This window comes from Ochlerotatus camptorhynchus, unplaced genomic scaffold, assembly GCF_037179485.1.
Source record: "Ochlerotatus camptorhynchus isolate MF236.1 unplaced genomic scaffold, CSIRO-AGI_Acam_v1.1 ptg000220l, whole genome shotgun sequence".
Lineage (NCBI taxonomy): Eukaryota > Metazoa > Arthropoda > Insecta > Diptera > Culicidae > Ochlerotatus > Ochlerotatus camptorhynchus.
Window position 1 is genome coordinate 1072253 of NW_027040710.1, and position 18082 is coordinate 1090334.

The following is an 18082-nucleotide window of genomic DNA, read 5'->3' on the forward strand; positions in this document are numbered from 1 at the left end:
GAAGATGGTCCCACTTTTCCCAACACCGATGTCGAACCAGTTGCCGACACCCACGTTAATGGGTTTCCTATTAACGTGAAAATATGTTACCTTAAAGTACTGACGCATGTTTTACAATATGAATTCTTGCCTGTGCTTTTCACAAGGTTTAGTTTACGGTTTGTCCCTTTCGGCAAGTATTACTAAACTAACTTTAGCGTGCTATAAAATTCAAATTAGAATTTAACAGGTTACAATGAACATTAAAAGTGCTAACTTCAGTGCATTGCATAGTTATTGTGTAGTTATGGCGATCTCATAATTCGAGTTCCAAAAGTTAACGATAAACTATCTACGAAATAAGATTTAAACTAATGAACATTTACACTTTCACAACTTCAATAGATTTTACTTATTCCACACTGCTTTGGCACAAATCTTTTATGAAAATTTTCACTAGAACTCACTTCTTCTAATATTTTTAATTTTCCGAAAACACTTCTTAATGAACTGAATATTGCACTAAAAGTGAGACAAGCCATAGTTCTTCTTTCACAAAGACCCTGATTTTTATTAGACGAACAAATTTGGTTATGCCCTTGAGCGGACCTTTTAAAATATTTTGCGTCGTAATATTGTGGATTATTAATAAAGAAGTATATCAACTCCAGTGATAATCAGATTGAAACAAGTCGCAAACTAATTCAAACTATAAAGTCAATCAATAGGGTTCTAAACTTATCGTTACAAAGGTAATGGAGCTAATAATGCCGAACGGTACCCTAATGTAAACTTCAAAATTTGAATTAATGTAATGTAAACATCTCCTTGATGGATCTTGATCCGCTCTGATAACACTAAGCATAGATATTGTAATTAAGCTTACAGCAATAATATATTACGTTTTGAATACTGTACACAGCAAATAAATAATTTTAATATTACATCAAAGTGGATGCACTTCAATCGTGTCGAAAATATGGTGTAATATTACTTGCCAAAAAGGACAAAATTATCATTAATACAGTGCATGAACTGACATTACGCTGCTTTTACTGAAATGTGTTTATTGTTGTGTCCATAAAAATTACATGAGATTTTCGACATGACTGAAGTGCAATATTAAAATTAATTTTTTGCTACACACTTCGAAATACCTAATTTTACACGTGACGGAATCCATCTTTGACATACAGGATGAGACGTAAACAAACATGTCATGTAAAATTAAGTGCTCCGAGACTGAAAAGTTCGGTACTCGGCGAAAAGTACGTTTGACTGAGCTGAGTTTTGCGTCTATTACGACTCAATTTTACACTCTAAAAAAAACTGAAAATTACACGAGCTTGAATTGACGTATGATCTAATTTTCTTGTCATGTAATTCTATAAACGACTTAATTTTATGTGCACATAGACGCACTTCAAAAAAATAAAGGTCGACATTTAATAATAAACACACCTAGATGTGAAATAGCTTCTTATGACTGAATATCACATCAACTTCTGAAAAATATGTCATGCTTTTAAAATTAGGTGTCAAAAAACCTAAAATTACATGACCGAAAACTGAAAAGTAAATTCGTGACAGATTTTTATGTCCGAATAGATGTAAAATTACATGATGCCTAACCTCGGTGACAAAGCACCTGAAAGCAGTAAGTGAAGCTTCGATCGTCATCGGCAACGCACGCCGCAGTTTTATCGTGTTACGGTACGGTAGTGAAAAAAATGAGTGTCCGTTGCAATATATGTGGTTTAGACTGGGCGAATTCCACATTTTATAAAAAACATATCCGGCTGCATAGGAATTCGCAAATCTTTAAGTGCGCGTTCGGATGTGAAGTGATATTTAAGTCATTTGTGGCATATCGGCAGCACTTGAGGCAGCGCCATATTGAACGGCAAAGTGAAATTTTCTACGAATGTCCGATAATATCCTGTAGTGTCAAAACAAACGATTTTAAATCAATCACTAAGCATGCAATGCACCACATATCCACAGGAGAGCCTATTTTTTGCCCGTTGAATTGCCGGAGAACCAAACCATTCGCAACACCAAACAGCTTGAGAATCCACAACAAGTACTATCATCGAATGGGTTCCGAAAAGAAAAATTCGAAGATTTGTGCAGAAAATTGTCCCAACTCCCCACCACGTTTAGATGCATACCCTAGTACTCAAATAGTGGAAGACAGTTGTGATGAAAAAGAAACAAACAGTGGTATCCGGAAGTCAATCGAAATTATGTTTGGCAATCTATTTTTGAAATTAGTCTCACAAAATCACGTAAATGAGACCGTTGTGCAAGACATTGTGATTGCGTTGGAAGAAGTTGCTGCTGCTCAAAACAGTTTTTGGAAAATGAAGTGTGAAGCAATTGCGGATGAACTAAGTTTGCCTGTAAATGCAAAAAATACGATGCTAAGATCAATGTGTTCGAATAATGTTCTTGATCGAATTTTCGGCTCTAGTGGAGTGTTTCGATCCACTCATTTGAGAAAAAAAATTTTCCGTGATAACTTTGCATATATACCTCCGGAACAAATATCCATTCAGCGAGATAACGATCACAATGAATGCGCGTATTATTATGTTCCAATATTGGACACACTTACTACCTTGTTGAATGATAAAAGGATCTATGATGCCGTGTTTCGCGAAAAAACCGAAGTTCCAGGATATTTAACTAATTATACCGATGGTATAAAGTTCAAGGAGAGCTGTTTTTTTACTAAGAAAACTGTTAACATATTCCTTTATCAAGACGCACTTGAGGTAGTTGCAAACGCTCTGGGTAATGCAGTAGGTCGTCACAAACTTCTCTGTGTCTATATGGTCATAGCTAACCTTGATCCCCATTTGCGTTGTCTCACTGACAACGTACAGCTAGTTCTGGTGTGCAAAAACAAGGACTTTGCTACTTTTGGAACACGCATCGTTTTTCGGAGGTTACTTGAGGATCTGAAGGTGCTGGAAGAAACCGGGATTATAGTACGAGGAGGAGGTACAGAAGAAAAGATTTTTGGCTCTGTGTTTACTACAATGGGCGACAATTTGGGAGCTCATCAGCTAGCCGGATTAACGGAAAACTTTTCACGGAGCTCATTTTTCTGTCGAACTTGCTATGTAGAGCATCACTCATTTCAAAACGACTTTTCGGTAACTGCGGAATTGAGAACACCGGCTTCGAACAATCAGGATGTTGAAGTCATTAACAGTCAACCGTCAAAAATTCCGTACCGTGGCGTTAAAGCAAATTGTATTTTGAACGAACTTAAACATTTCCAGATATTCGACTTTGGTGCTGCACCATGCGTTGCACATGATTTGTTTGAAGGTTGGGTGAACAATGATTTATTCCTAATTTTCAACAGACTTATCAAAGATAAATTCGTATCAGCAAACTATTTACAGGCGAAGATCAACAGCATCTGCACTCAGCTTAAATTAAAAACGAAAATTTTTTTAGACTTTTCTAGAAAATCAAAGAACATTAAAGGCAAGGCCTGTGATATTTGGCATCTCGTCCAAATTCTGCCATTTTTATTTATGAATGGTCCCATGGACCATTGCCACCCTATGCTGATAATGATGCTATCAATTAAAAACATCACTGATCTTGTAACATCCCCAGTAGTGTCGATCGATCAAGTGAACTTATTGGCATCACTAATTGATGAATATCTGGAAATCCGAACAGAACAGTTCGACGTTCCACTACGGCCTAAACATCATTATACAAGACACTACCCCCTATTCATCAAAACGCTTGGACCGTTAATGAACTACTGCACATTGTTTTGCGAACGAAAACACAGCTTCTTTAAAAGAGCACTTCGTAGTACTTTGAATTTCAAAAACGTGACAAAATTCTGCTCGGAACATCATCAATACTACCAAGCTTTATTAGCCACCAAAAATATCCGATTCGAAAAAGAGCTGCTGGTTGAATCATATATTGACTGTTATGTAGATCTCCCGATCCCATTAAAAGACCATCTAACGAATCTACAAGTATTGAAAGATGGAAATATTTTCGCTGAAGAAGCAACATTTTGTGGTCATACTTACAAAAAGGATTTCTTTCTATTTTTGAATCATGATGAATTCGGGGCATATTTTTACGTGTTAAAAATTCAGCTTCTGGTCTACAACAAACTACAAAATACGATTTTATTTGTGGGTGACAGGCAAAAGGTGTATAATATACATGAAAGAGGTTGGATGCTCATTGATGAACAGAAATTAGCAACTGAAGCCCACGATATAAACGATTTGATCGACAAGACACCTTTAAGTTCATACTTCGATCGAGATAAGCAGTACTTGTTCATCAAGCATTCCATCGCACTCATCAAGTAAAAACTACAATAATTAGCATAGCCAATCGCAAAGAGAAGCGAACAGCAGAATGGATTCGATAATAGTATTTAAAATATGTGACTCAACTCGACTGTATCGTATTGTAACACCAGCGTTTGGAAATATACAAAGTTTATTGGAACAAGGTAATGTTGCTATTTTTGTAATTATCTTTAAAATGTCATGAATACATACTTTATTCATAACAGGTTCAATTGCCCTAGACAAAAAGATAACCCGTATAGTGACTGAAGATGATGGATGCCTAATAACAACGGACCTTGCTTTGACGGTGTTTAAGGATAGTGTACTTATGATGTTAGACCCACAAGAGTCATGGGCTCCCGTTGAAACTTTGCATCCGCCCTATGAAACACTCAACCAACAAAAAGCTAAAGGTATGTATTATTTAAACTATTACACCACTAGTACTTAAGCTAACCAACTTGCCAATCCATTTCAAATTAATGAAAAGCAATCACTTTTGTTTAACAGTCACTTTTATTTAGGACCTTCTGCATTGTTCAGCTTGTTTTGATGGTATACGTCCTTCATCAAGTCGATTGAAATAATGATTTCAGGCACCACTACCAGGTAAAGGAAATTTTCACCTACCTGGTGGTAATGATAGTTCTCCAAAACTTGCTCACTTTATGTTCTGCTGGTCTTTCAACCCTAAACCACAAACGTAAACTACTTTATTCTTAGTTCGAATTTTCATCGAATTTCCACTGAATCTACGGAATCTACTGATGCTGAATAATAATATTATTATTCAGCGCTACAATAATATTATTATTCAGCACGACAGTAAAATTTAAAAAACTTATTATTCGGTTACTTTCTCCTCTTTCAACGTCAATATTCCTCTTGCGATGCTACAAAAACAACTTTAGGCGATCTCCGGGGCGACTTCTAATAATCGATATTTCGAGAAGAACATTTCAAAAGGTCCTATCTGCTTTGATTGATTCTCTACATCGACTTTCTCTTTTAATATCTAGATTAACATTTAAAAGGTCCTATCTGCATTGATTGATTCTCTTCACGGACTTTCTCTTTTGTTAATAACTTAGCTGTAAAACCTTTCCCTGTTGTATTTGACGTTTTGGACGCTAGATGAGAATTTAATTTATCAACTATGCGCTACAAAGAGCGTGGAATCTGTTTGCATAGCAGTGGTTATCAAAAGAGAAAGTCGATGAAGAGAATCGATCAAAGCAGATATGACCTTTTTCGAGAGATGAAAATTTCGAGGTGGCTGTCAACTACGAACAATCGTCGGCTACCTCTCATAAATGGTTCCAAACGTAAACAAGCCATAAGAAACCTACAGGATTTGTTTACGTTTGGAACCAATTTCATGCACGAATGATCAGTACACAGCAAAAAAAATGTACTATCGATCAACGTAATTCAAGCTGATGTTTGAAATAATGATGTAATAGCAAAAAGCAGATACAATATTACATCAATGGATGTAATTTTGTTCGCAAAATCGATGTACGTATAGTACAACGTTATATTACACAACCGATGGATTGACCTGGTTGCAGCAGTTTGGATGTAATATTCATCAACAAAAGTTGTTGAATATTACATCCAAACTGCACAGAGATCATTCCGCCGGTTATTTAATATTACGTTGTACGATGTACATCGATTTTGCGAACAAAATTACGTCCATTGATGTAATATTGTACCTGCTTTTGGCTATTACATCATTATTTCATACATCAGCTTGAATTACGTGGGCGATATTGCATTTTTTTTGCTGTGTACACAGAAAAAAAGTTGTTGAATATAACATACAAACTGCTGCAACCCAGGTTGTGTAATATAACGTTCGGCATTGTTTGTGTAATATAACGTTGTACGATGTACATCGATTTTGCGAACAAAATTGCATCTATTGTTGTAATATTGTATCAACTTTTTGCTATAACATCATTATTTCATACATCAGCTTGAATTACATTGATCGATTTTACATTTTTTTGCTGTGTAGGCTGTTAGGTTGGTAACACTGATTTGTGTGGATTTGACTGTCAGATTATCGAGTCAACCCCGCTAATCCAGTTACAAATTTGTCAGATTAGCGATGCTGTAGAAATCCAAAAGAACGGTAAAGTGCGGCGCACAATGTATATATCGATGATCGTACACAGAAAAAAAAAAGTTGTTGAATATTACATCCAAACAGCTGCACAGAGATCATTCCGCCGGTTGTGTAATATTACGTTGTACGATGTACATCGATTTTGCGAACAAAATTACATCCATTGATGTAATATTGTATCTGCTTTTTGCTATTACATAATTATTTCATACATCAGCTTGAATTACGTTGATCGATATTACAATTTTTTTTGCTGTGTAGTTAGGCCCTTATGACTCTTAACGCTAGATTTTTTCTGTCACAGGTTGATCGTCTTTTTACCCTTTTTACTTCCATGTTTATTTTGACATGTGCAAAAAAGGCAAAAAAAAATCACGTTCCAGACATTTGTAGGAGTTTGCTGGTGTTGCCGATGGACCAGGTTTTTGTTGATTCCGGTGAAGATTCCAAATGCTGCTACCGAAGTTTCCAGACGATCTGGACAGCAATTTCGACGGAGACAACACATCCGGGTACTAGTTTTTCTCGTAGATTGTACTCGAGGTACTGGTTATCGTTGCACAATTCCGGTAATTTTTTCCAAGTACTACGTTCTTCATTGTGAATATATCGGCATAATTAGTGTCGCTTTCCTTGGAAGCTTTATTGGCGTTCCAGCCTCAATCGCCCAGCTCGAAAAGATAAAACAGCTGATCCGTGTCCATCATTTCATTGACAAATTTTTTGTCGCTGACCACCATATTTCCCGTTTTAAGTTTTGAGTTTTTTCAGTCCCATGATCTCCTATATAAACTTTCGCGTGAATAGATAGATCGATTCGGTGAGCTCAATCCATGGCCTAGAGATCGGATTCCAATCGTGCTTCACAAAGATGACCGAGTCCGCTCCGTTTAGATTCAACCCCGGACCGACGGGCTGAGTCGTCAGCAGCAGCACATAAATGCAGGGATCACCGTTGAACTTTGTCGGGATTTTATGACGTGAACTAGTTGTGGCACCTCTATCCAACCGCATACAGGACACTGCCTTCAGGTGCATCTTCAGCAGATCATGCTCAATGATATCTAGCATGGCCATTAGCAAAAATGCAGATCGCCTGTAAGACATATCATCCCACAGGGAAGTTTGGTGATCCTGGGTAATTGTAATTTATTAATGTGAAGATTTGATGGGTGTGAAGAGATGCTCGAGGAAATCCTTGTGCTTGAGTTTGCGATCCTTGAGAGCTGAATTAGCGTGGCAACAACAGGTCGATACGATTCACTGATACTGAGTCGATCGACGTAACTTGGTCTACTTTGATTCTCCGTCATCTGCTGCCACAGGACTCGGCAGAGGATCGTTGAATTACAAGCAGATTTTGATATTGGCATGCGTGGCACGAAACCGCTGGGTATGGGCATGCTTGCGACTAGTTTCTTTATTTTCGTTGTGGATATCTTTGGCCGTTGGAGCATCCGAGATAACTGATGCTGGCCCTGCCGGGGCCTCGAAAAGCATTAGGCGTGATCAGAGATGAACATCCCGGCGGCACCGACTAAGATTGTACCCAGGCCTGCTGGAGTGAGAGGTAATCACGCTTACCACTACACCACCGGCGGATTTCGACGTTAGCGAGTCAATTGTATAGGCCTATTCTGCGCCTCGAAAGAGGTGAGGTGACTCACTGTCACTAGTAAGGTGATAATGTGACACCATGATCTCAGATCTCAGCACTCCTACGTAGTTCGCTAGATTTTTACAAATTTAGCTGAACTTCTGCATAGTTTGCTGAACTTCTTCGAAATTTTCCGCAATTCAAGAAACGCATTAAATTTTAATGTTTATTTTTATATAAAGTCCTAAGCAACATTGGCATAATCTCTTCATCGACATACAAGTAAGATGAAAGAATAGATTATAGATTCTAGCATTATCTGTCAAAAAACCCGAAAACGTATGCATTGTGCGCCGGCCTTAAGGATTTTTGTTTTTGTTGTATAATTTTGGAAAATGGATCTGTCAAACAGCCAAGACCTCGACAAGCAATGAACTGGATTACCGAGGTTAAGCAATCGGTTAAGTTGTGTGAGTAAAACCCCTGTGCGAGACAATAAATTCAGTGCCAACATTTCAAATGTCGTAATTGCGTTTGTAAACAATGGTTTTAGTCGTCGATTTCTTGCGAATGAAAGCTCACTCATAAAAATGAATGACACCAGCAGGTAGATAAATGTTTCGTGTACCAGCTAGCATTGGTAATTTGGAAGGGTGGGCTTTTATTTGCGAGAAATCGACGGCTAAAGCCATTGTTTACAAAAGCAATTACGCCCCTTTGAAATGTTGGCACTGAATTAGTGACGTTACTACTTGCGTTTACGTTGATTTTTACAAACGTTTACCTTTACTAATACAACAATATTTCACGATCTGCTTCACCTCTCTCTGTACGACATTACTCGACAAGGACTGGCATTCTCACGTGTCCATAGATAGTGAGCTCTGAAATAACGAAATAAACAGTGACCTGCGAACTTTAAATGTGATAGCAGGCTTTAGTGTAAGGTGCACTAATTAAACTAGAATAGAAGTCATCATAATTTACTATGAGACTTGCTGGAGAAAAGGAAATCGTATTAATGCTCATTTGTTTCTCAAAATGGCTGGCTACTTCGTTTTGTGGGAGGAAGGTTTGTTATGTAGTAATGCTGTTATTTTATTCATTTCAAGACCAACAATTGAAATGGCCTTAACTCCATTTTGTAAACAAACCTTGTAAGGTCATTTTCTCGCGAACCAAAACATTCATTCGCAAACTTAATTTTTTTAAAGCGAGTTCTGTATGACGTGATCTTCACGAGTACTGTTGCTATCAGGAGTGGTTTTGTGGTCAATTGTCGAGATTCCATTTTAAAATTATATAATGCAAATGGTGGTTACTAATTTAAATATTTTATTTATTAATTCTATTTTTTTTACAGATACCGACAATACAAACATTGTCGAGAACGAAGCTCTGTCAGGTATTCAAGAAAGTGATGTTTTTTCTGACAGTAATATTCCTCTTGTGATGCAGTCTATGCAACCTCCACCGCAAATCATCGCCATGGTGCCTGGTGCTTCCCAACCATCTGGTTCAACGTGTTTATGGAATGTCCACCACCCGGTAGTAGTACAATCGTTGGAAAAATTACCTGATACCGTTGCTGTTGTACCTGGTATGACACATAAATCTGATGTATCACTGCAGGATCAGGACACGACTACAAGCTCTTCGCTTACTAAGGTCGACTCAGAAAGCGATCATCTCGACACGGTTTCTTCGCTGAATTCTGACCCGAAGGACGTGTTTTTTCAAGAACCAGTGAGTGATACCAACGATAATGTGCTTACACAAAACGAGAATCAATCTCCAAACAAATCTCAAAAAAGACAACCATCAACCGCTACGGCAGACCTCAAAATCACGAAGAGCTCGAAGAGACATGCGACCACTGATATGAAGTTTCGTGCGTTTGACATAAATTGGCAGAAAGTAAGTGATAGTATTCTACTGCGGCTGAAGAAATTACAAGATTTTCGTGACAAAAATCCCACCGGAACTGTTCCCCGTGAAAAGCAATTCCCAAAAAGTGAGTTGACAGCGTTGGCAAACGCGATTGTGGACCAATTAAGGGTCATAAACGTACACATTACTGCCAGTACGATGGAGGAAGTAGCGAAACAAGTGTTGTCTAAATACCCGTGTTTGAACTTCGTCGACGATGACGGTTTCGGGACCGGTCAAAGTTTTGTGGTATTAAAACACAAAATGATTAATAGAAACACATATTTGAACCGGTACAAAGATTCAGACTCACGATCATCTGCAGCTGAAACTAAAAGAAACAGAAATGTGAAAGCTGGGACAATTAAAGAATATTGGGAAGTTTCGGCGGAACAGTGTTCCAAAGATATTCTTTCCAAACTGACACGGGATGAGACTGGTGTTTTGACTGTGGAGTTTTTAACTGCATCGCAGGCCTATATTCGCTTCTATCTGGATCAACCGGAATCACTTAAGGAATTACTTGCCAGACTCCCCGTTCTTCGTCGTCGCCAACTGATTAGTTTTCATTTTGAGAAAGCAACTGGAGTTCAGCTTAACTCTCTCGAAAAGATGTTCCTTGCTAAACGAGCTAAAATCATCGATTTCTCAGGATCTAGCCGGCCAGCACTCGTGATGGATAAACATGCGACAGATTACGACATTCTAAAATTTTTGTGCTCCTCGTTAGGAGAAAACATAGTCCATCTGATCATTCAAAAAGAGGTAAACTTTACATGAGATTAGGACTTGCAGCTCAGAAAAGTAAATTGTTATTTTTTTCAGATTGGTACTAAAGTGGCTGATCTAACTACAGATTGTGCAGGACCAGTACTTGTTGCTGTAGGTAAGGAAGGAATTTAAGTTATATTCTTCAGTTACACCCTTAATTCTAGCCTTGATACTTTTTTTTTTGTTAAATTTCCATTGTTCGAAAATGAAATCAACAGTCATTTTTTCAAAATGATGTATCTAATTTTGTAAACAACCACTTCAAGCGACGGTCTTAAATGCAAACATATTCAAGCAAACTAACACCATCATCAGATAATTTACCAGCTATTTTTTTTTCAAACTAATCTAGCACTTGGTACAATCATCGATTGCAGCGATTGTTAACAAAATCACATACAACCATCTGAAAAGTGACGTTTGAAAAAAGCGATGCTGTAATAGAGCAAGTCCATCCGACTTAGCGATTAGAAAACTTCTTGTCGACGGTCATACCAAAACAAGTAGGGTTCCGAGACTATTTGTAACCTTCACTTCGGCAAATCAGTTTTTAAACAGTTGCGCAAATATGTTACTAACATTTTTTAGTAAGCTACGAAATTTTCTGTAACATTGCAGGTGATAAGTTTTACATATTATCATTGATTTAAGGTCGTAAGACAGGAATTGAAATCGAACACAACTAACGCTAAACCCTATATTGAGCCATTTTGGCTCGATACGCTAAGACATTTTTGGTTCGACCGTTTTTTGTCAAATTAATAGACAAATTTCATGGATTTGCAGCCTTTTATAATATTACAATGCTATGTTCTATACGAATACTAATCTTGTTTTATTTTTCTTAACTATTCTTTCAGACCTGGGAAACGATAAACATGTATACTACGTGATGGTGGAACAGGTTCGGCTGACGGAAGGAACCCAAAATGTTGTGACTGCCATTGCTGATCTCCTAAGTGTACACTATGTGTATAATTTCATGTATATGAAACAGATATCCAAGTTTTTGGAGTTCGTTCAAGAATATTTTTGCAAAATCTTGCCGGTGTCTGGATCCAAATCGAGGGCTACAAGAAAAAGCCAGCAGCAACGCATGGTTAAGCGACTGATTGAAGGTATCTCTAGCCATACAGCAACAGCAAGTCTAGCCCGTCAGATAAACTGAGTAGTGATTTCCTACGTTGAATGACATTGTACTAATGAGTTTCTCACAATGTCCGAAGATTATAATTTTTCATAATCATTTTTAACCTATCTCCTCTGTTATTCCTAATATTGTTTGCTCAACAATCTCAAAACATTTGTATTGGTTGACTTTGTTCCGAATAAAATAGATGCCAAAATACAACGTTGAATGCAAAATCACTGCGTAATCTATCTTATAAGAAAATCAAACCCCTAGCGGAGTAGATCATTGCCTTCATCCATAAGTTACGGTTATGTAATTTTATCATTCCAACGCAACCCATAATTTTACAGCCAATATACAGGTAAGTAAGAGGTAATGTAATAATTATATACCACGCCTTAATGGGGAGGGAGTATAGCAATATAGTAATATATTTGGCATAGGATAATCGTCACTTCTGGGAATGTATTTTATTTCAAAAAATACTTGGAAGCGCTGTGATGGAATGCAAATGGGGAGAAAGGAACAGTTCGAAATAAGCATAATCAGGGATAATCAGGATATCTTGCAAAGCCATTGATAGGGATGCAAAGGAATTGAAAATTAATGAATGGGATGGGAATTTTTTCTGATTTTTTTTACTGACGGCGATACCCTAATAAAAACATACCATAACCGAATGGTAACCCAAATGATTAGACTATTCTACAAACGGTTTGGATGATACCCGGAACACGTCTTTAAGCAAAATTACCATAACAATTTTATTAGGATATGTATGCAGAATTTGTGGATATACTTCGGATGTAGATTGAAGATGCTTCCGGATAATACACAAATCTAGCAATAGTAGGTTTCATTGGTTTGGTATTCGATTGCTATATATTGATTTGGTGAAATAATTTAATCAATATAACTATACAACAGACAACTTTTGCTGTCTTTTTGACTATAGGTATGCGATGACTGCCTTTCAAAGGAAAATTATGTCTAAAAGATGTAAAATTGCAGGATTTTGAAAAACTATCAAAATCAGTAAAAATGAGCACCAGTGACAGAAATTTACGTCACGACATGTAAAAATATGTCTTCAGTTTATGGTTCGAGTAAATTTAAGAAAAGACGTAAATTTAGGTCGATTAAGCTGCTTCTTTTGAGTACATCTAAAAAGATTTAAATTTACATGAAATTTTTCAAGTGTGTATGTCAAAAATGACGCTCGTATATGTCAGTCTCAGAGCACCTAAATTTACATGAATTTTTTTAAGTGTGTATGTAGAAACTAAAAATAGCTTGCCTTTTTGCTGAATATGTTAACTTTGGTCTAGAATCTCCAGGTTTTTTTTTTTTATATTATTGACGCCAAAGCAATATTTCAAATGAAGAGAAAAAACACCAAATTATTTATTACACACTTAGAAATAGCTTATTTTACACGTGACGGAATCCATCTTTGACATAAAAGATGGGACGTAAACAAACATGTCATGCCACATTAAATGCTCTGAGACTGAAAAGTTCGTTGCTCGATGAAAAGAACGTTTGATTGAGCTATATTTCGTGCCTGTTATGCCTCAACATTACGTCAAAATTGACGCTCGTATATGTCACTCTTGAATTTTTCTAAGTGTGTACTATTCAAACCGAAGGTTATGAATTGGGAGGTAGAATACTCACAAAATCAAAAGAGGGAGATTATTTTCCAATTAATTCCACGTAGCATTTTGTGTCCTTGACATATACGTATTTCGCCTACAATGAGCAGTCTTCATCAGTGGGAATAACAATGATGAAAACTGCACATTGTAGTCGAAATATGTATTGATCATGGATGCTAAATACTTTAAATGGAATTAAATGGAAAACGATCATCTTTATTTTTGCAATATTCAAACCCATGTTCATACACATATAACAAACGTCCAAATGATTGTACTGAAAACCATACCCTCCAAAGCCTATTATTAATATTAAAATAACAGCTTGCATCCAACATACTTCCTCCATACTTTCCAAATGTATCAATAAACTAAGACAAGCCATTTAACCATTCGAACACGCCTATTGCCGATTGCTGTGCAACTTACATGTAACATCCAGCAGTTCTGCATTTCTGCCGTGGCGTGGCGTGCGGCGGCACTGGCGTTCGATAGCCCTTTTTCTTCCGACTTCAAATTGAATGCTGTGATTCCTTGCGGTGGTGGTGGTGGTGGTAGCACTACTATTTACTTGTTGCCGCTTAAACAAATTTAAAAACTGCCTCCGCTTCCAAGTTCCAACATCATCATAACATTCGCAGCCGTCGTGTGCCATACGGGAATAGGCAGATCTAAACCACACGCTGCCATTTGCGGTTACAATGTATCGATTGAACGATATTTACTCTCGGTTTCGTTTTTACTACAGTCCTACGCCTCTGCATTATTTGTATGCTTTATGTTGCATGGCAAAGTGAACATAAAACCTTTTACTGCGTGTCTTAATTATAAACCTTAGCCCGATGATCCAAGAAGCTGCGAATAAAGACTACTTTCGTAGGTGGGACATTAGGGTGCTTCATTTAAAACAGAGTTTTTGGTATCATAACGGCCATCCTTCAGTTTGATTTATAACCCCAAAATTTTAACCTGTGCTAAAACTGGCAAGGATGCATAAGGAGTTGCTCAAACAGTTTACAGTTTGTACATAGAATACAATTCTGAATTACAACCATCGGCGACAATCTTCCCTCGATAATTTGTGAGGATACATAATGAAATTGCATGCAATATTGTGCGAAATGTTGATGATTTGTTTTAATATTGCGCAATAATTTATACCAACATGTGCGCTAAAAAGCGCAGAAATTTACATGAATTTTTCATACGGTGTATGGGGATCATTTTGGAAGATTTTAATGTCATTATATCGCTTTAACTTTGGTTCTAGCTACCCAACTGCTGTCAATTTTAAATATGTAAATTCTAAGATGCTATGTAAAATATCTGCTAGCCTAAAGAATGTTTGTCAACACAAAAAAATTCTGAATTCTACTGGTGATGTAAACATTCATGCATGTAAACTTCCTTTTCACGTAAATATATTCAATATTCTTTGACATGTGTCATACATTTACATGCTCAATAATGTGAACTTGTATGATGTATGACGCTCCATTTATGTGCAGAAATTTACACTACTTTTTCGAATTGCGAATTAGTAGCAATTCAAGAAAGATTGAAAAGCAATAAAAAATTACAAAATAGGTATCAAACAACATTTTGATTACAACATTAATCTGCTTCTTCATTATTGTCATAGTATTCATATAGATTGACACCATTTTGACCACTTGAACCGAATATAAACCGACATTTGTGAAGTAGTTCACCGTCTAAATTTCAAACTTTTTATTTTAAATCTACAATTGTTTGCACAGTTCATCGTTCAGCATCTTGTTAAGTAAATTAAAGGATGACTAAAGTGATTGCAAATACCTCATTTTTAAAAATGAAGCACCCTAGCCCGGGGGAATGTGGCTGCGAAGCAGTTGTTTCAACCAACTAACCCGAAAACCCAATTCCTAATACCTAAATGCACTAGATATTCCTCAAGCCCACCGCCCATCACAGATAAACCATAATTCCATTTATTATTATATCATCTCATCCATAAACAATATTCAATTACTAACTATTAGCAGCTACTACCGCTTATCAGAACATTTCCAACCGAGCCATAAATCATGCATGCAAAGTGGAACCGACTACGCCTACGCCATCAACAAACGCTGCAAACACGAACATTTGCACGGCTTACATAACCTTCAACTCGTCGAGCCCAGCCAGTAGTGAGCCTTATTTTCGACCAACATTGTATGGTTTAATGACCGATTCGAATCAGCCGACTTCTTTTTTTTTCCTTCTTGCCAGCTTGCCGTATGGCCATGTTATGCGAATGCACACGCTGCATTTGCATCTTGCATCGGTACATTAGGCCTAACTAAAGTCATTGATTTCCACAGAGCGCCCGAAATAAGTAAATGTACCTGCCTACATCGTAACAAATTGCATTCGAGCGCATGCCGGTTGTTGTTATGCCGTGCGATGCTAGTGTGTGCATTCAAGGAGAAAGGAGTTAACGAAAACAAAATTGAACGAAAGAATTCCTGGACATGCAAGGCGCACTTTCTTTGCAGGGAGTCCACCGTCCGACGCCCGACTCGGTTCGGCATCGCGCCAAAACGGAATTGATGCGTGGAGTGATTGATGACCGTGGTAGGGAAGCAAGCCGACGGCAGGTTGTGGACTTAGATGAATTGTCGGAATGGGAACTGAACAAAATCAAATTGAGTTTAAGGAAGATAAAAAATTAAAATATTTTTAATTTTTGGATATAAGGCCGGAAAAAATCTCAAGTTTTTCTTTTGGCGAACTGGTGGTAAGTATGATGGCGATATCCTCTATTCAGATATAGATGCAGGAATGGCGATGGTGCCATTTGCCGTAGTTTCTCCGGGTGGCCGGCTCGAAGGACCAGATGTAGCAGTGGAGAACAGCGGAAGACTTCTGACCTCAATTTACCAACGCTCGTTGCTCATCTTCCTCGCCCACGATGGCGTTCTAGTATTTAATGCATGCCGGACTAATTGTTTGGAACCGTAATAGATTTTGGTTTCTTCTCACAATCACTTAGTTTATTTTAAAACACTTGCACCGAACATTTATTCACACGACATTAACATTAAAAGTAACTTTTTATTCTTAAAACACTACAATGAACTTAATAAACTAGTTACAAAACAAGCAATATATTGTACCGGGTCAGTGACCGGTCTCGACGAGATGGTGAAGCAACACTGGTCGGTCAATCTCCCTCGTTGTAGATCCTCGCCTCATCTAGTAGGTAGCCATCGATCGGTGCTCATATCTCCCGCTCTCATGCAAATGCCCCTAGGAATAAGTTTCTCGAGAGTATCCCCATGCGAATGTATTGCGATCAACGGTTAAGCTGTGGTTGATTCTCCCACTCGATAGTAGGAATGTGTGTAGTCAGTACAATTAAACTGATAACGAACTGAACCAAGTGTTGCGTCGATCATGCAGTGGTATTCTGAAGCAATTTGCATCTCGCATGCAAACAAAGTCTAAACTTTTCTGCTATGTTATTCAATCCTTTTTAAAGTTGTCAAAGCTTTCCTGAAGGGATTCAACAAATCCCGAATCCAATCTTTAAAGAATTGGTTTGGCATTTTCTGAAGTGAGGTAACATTAGCTGATTCAATCCGTTACCTAAATGAATCAAAGGTTTCCTGCATTGATTCAACTTTTTCCGAATTGTTCTTAACTGCTTTGGCATTTGGAAAAGACACAATCTTGTTTAGGTCATCTAGTTTTCTAACACTTTTTGAGCCTAAATTTTCCAAATGGAGCAATATCTTTTCTAAAGTGGTTCATAGCCTTCTTTAGGGAGTCCAAACTTTTCTGTTGAGTGATTGAATTTTATTTAATGTTAGTCTGAACTTTCCGGAAGTGATTAACTACATTCAAAGTGTTTTTTATGTTACTTCATACGCGAAGTTAACGATTTTCAGAGTTGGTTGGAAATGCTAACATGAAGCTTTAGTGTGATGATTTATTAGCTAGAGAATGATCTTTAGAAGAATGTAGGTGGATAGTTCCGTTAGAGTACGGCAGTATGAAAATTGAATAGAAGTTGAAAATGAGCGAAGGGCCATTAAAGCGACAGTTTTCAAGATGACGCACATTTTTGCCTAGCCCGTACGATGTACGCGGGGACTTGAAGTATGTCTCCAAGTCCACAGGCAAAAATGTGCGTCATCTTGAAAACTGTCGCTTTAATGGCCCTTCGCTCATTTTCAACTTCTATTCAATTTTCATACTGCCGTACTCTAACGGAACTATCCACCTACATTCTTCTAAAGATCATTCTCTAGCTAATAAATCATCACACTAAAGCTTCATGTTAGCATTTCCAACCAACTCTGAGTGATTAACTATTTTTTAGCGTAGATTCCGCTCCTTTAGACCCCTTCCTCGTTCTTGTGAGATTCACATCCTTTGAAAATTAGGCTGAGAAATGAAAAAATGGACCTTCGTGTGTTCATACCGATTTTTTTAAGCATGCACAATTGTTGAGAATACTGGGTTTACATCCACAGAAGTACTATTTTTTATAGAAATTTGGGTTTC

The 18082-nt window shown here is 37.4% G+C and overlaps 1 protein-coding gene across 2 annotated transcripts; it reads left to right on the forward strand.

The window, feature by feature from the left end:
* The first annotated feature begins 6879 nt into the window (after positions 1-6879).
* Positions 6880-12100, forward strand: LOC135703642 (uncharacterized). Of its 2 annotated transcripts, none has more exons than XM_065224922.1 (4): positions 6880-7031; positions 9423-10753; positions 10814-10874; positions 11620-12100. In XM_065224922.1, exons 2-4 carry the CDS (start codon positions 9512-9514, stop codon positions 11925-11927), a joined length of 1611 nt encoding a protein of 536 aa, XP_065080994.1. In that variant the 5' UTR covers positions 6880-7031; positions 9423-9511; the 3' UTR covers positions 11928-12100. The 2 variants fall into 2 exon arrangements, with proteins under 2 accessions (XP_065080994.1, XP_065080993.1); XM_065224921.1 differs by lacking the exon at positions 6880-7031 and adding an exon at positions 8881-9131.
* Positions 12101-18082: the final 5982 nt, after the last annotated feature.

Excerpts from the sequence above, each read along its gene's own strand:
- LOC135703642 (XM_065224921.1), top strand. The coding sequence starts at position 9,101 with ATGGCTGGCTACTTCGTTTTGTGGGAGGAAG. Across the intron at positions 9,132-9,422 it reads CTTCGTTTTGTGGGAGGAAG|ATACCGACAATACAAACATT; the intron begins GTTTGTTATGTA and ends TTTTTTTTACAG. Across the intron at positions 10,754-10,813 it reads ATCTGATCATTCAAAAAGAG|ATTGGTACTAAAGTGGCTGA; the intron begins GTAAACTTTACA and ends TATTTTTTTCAG.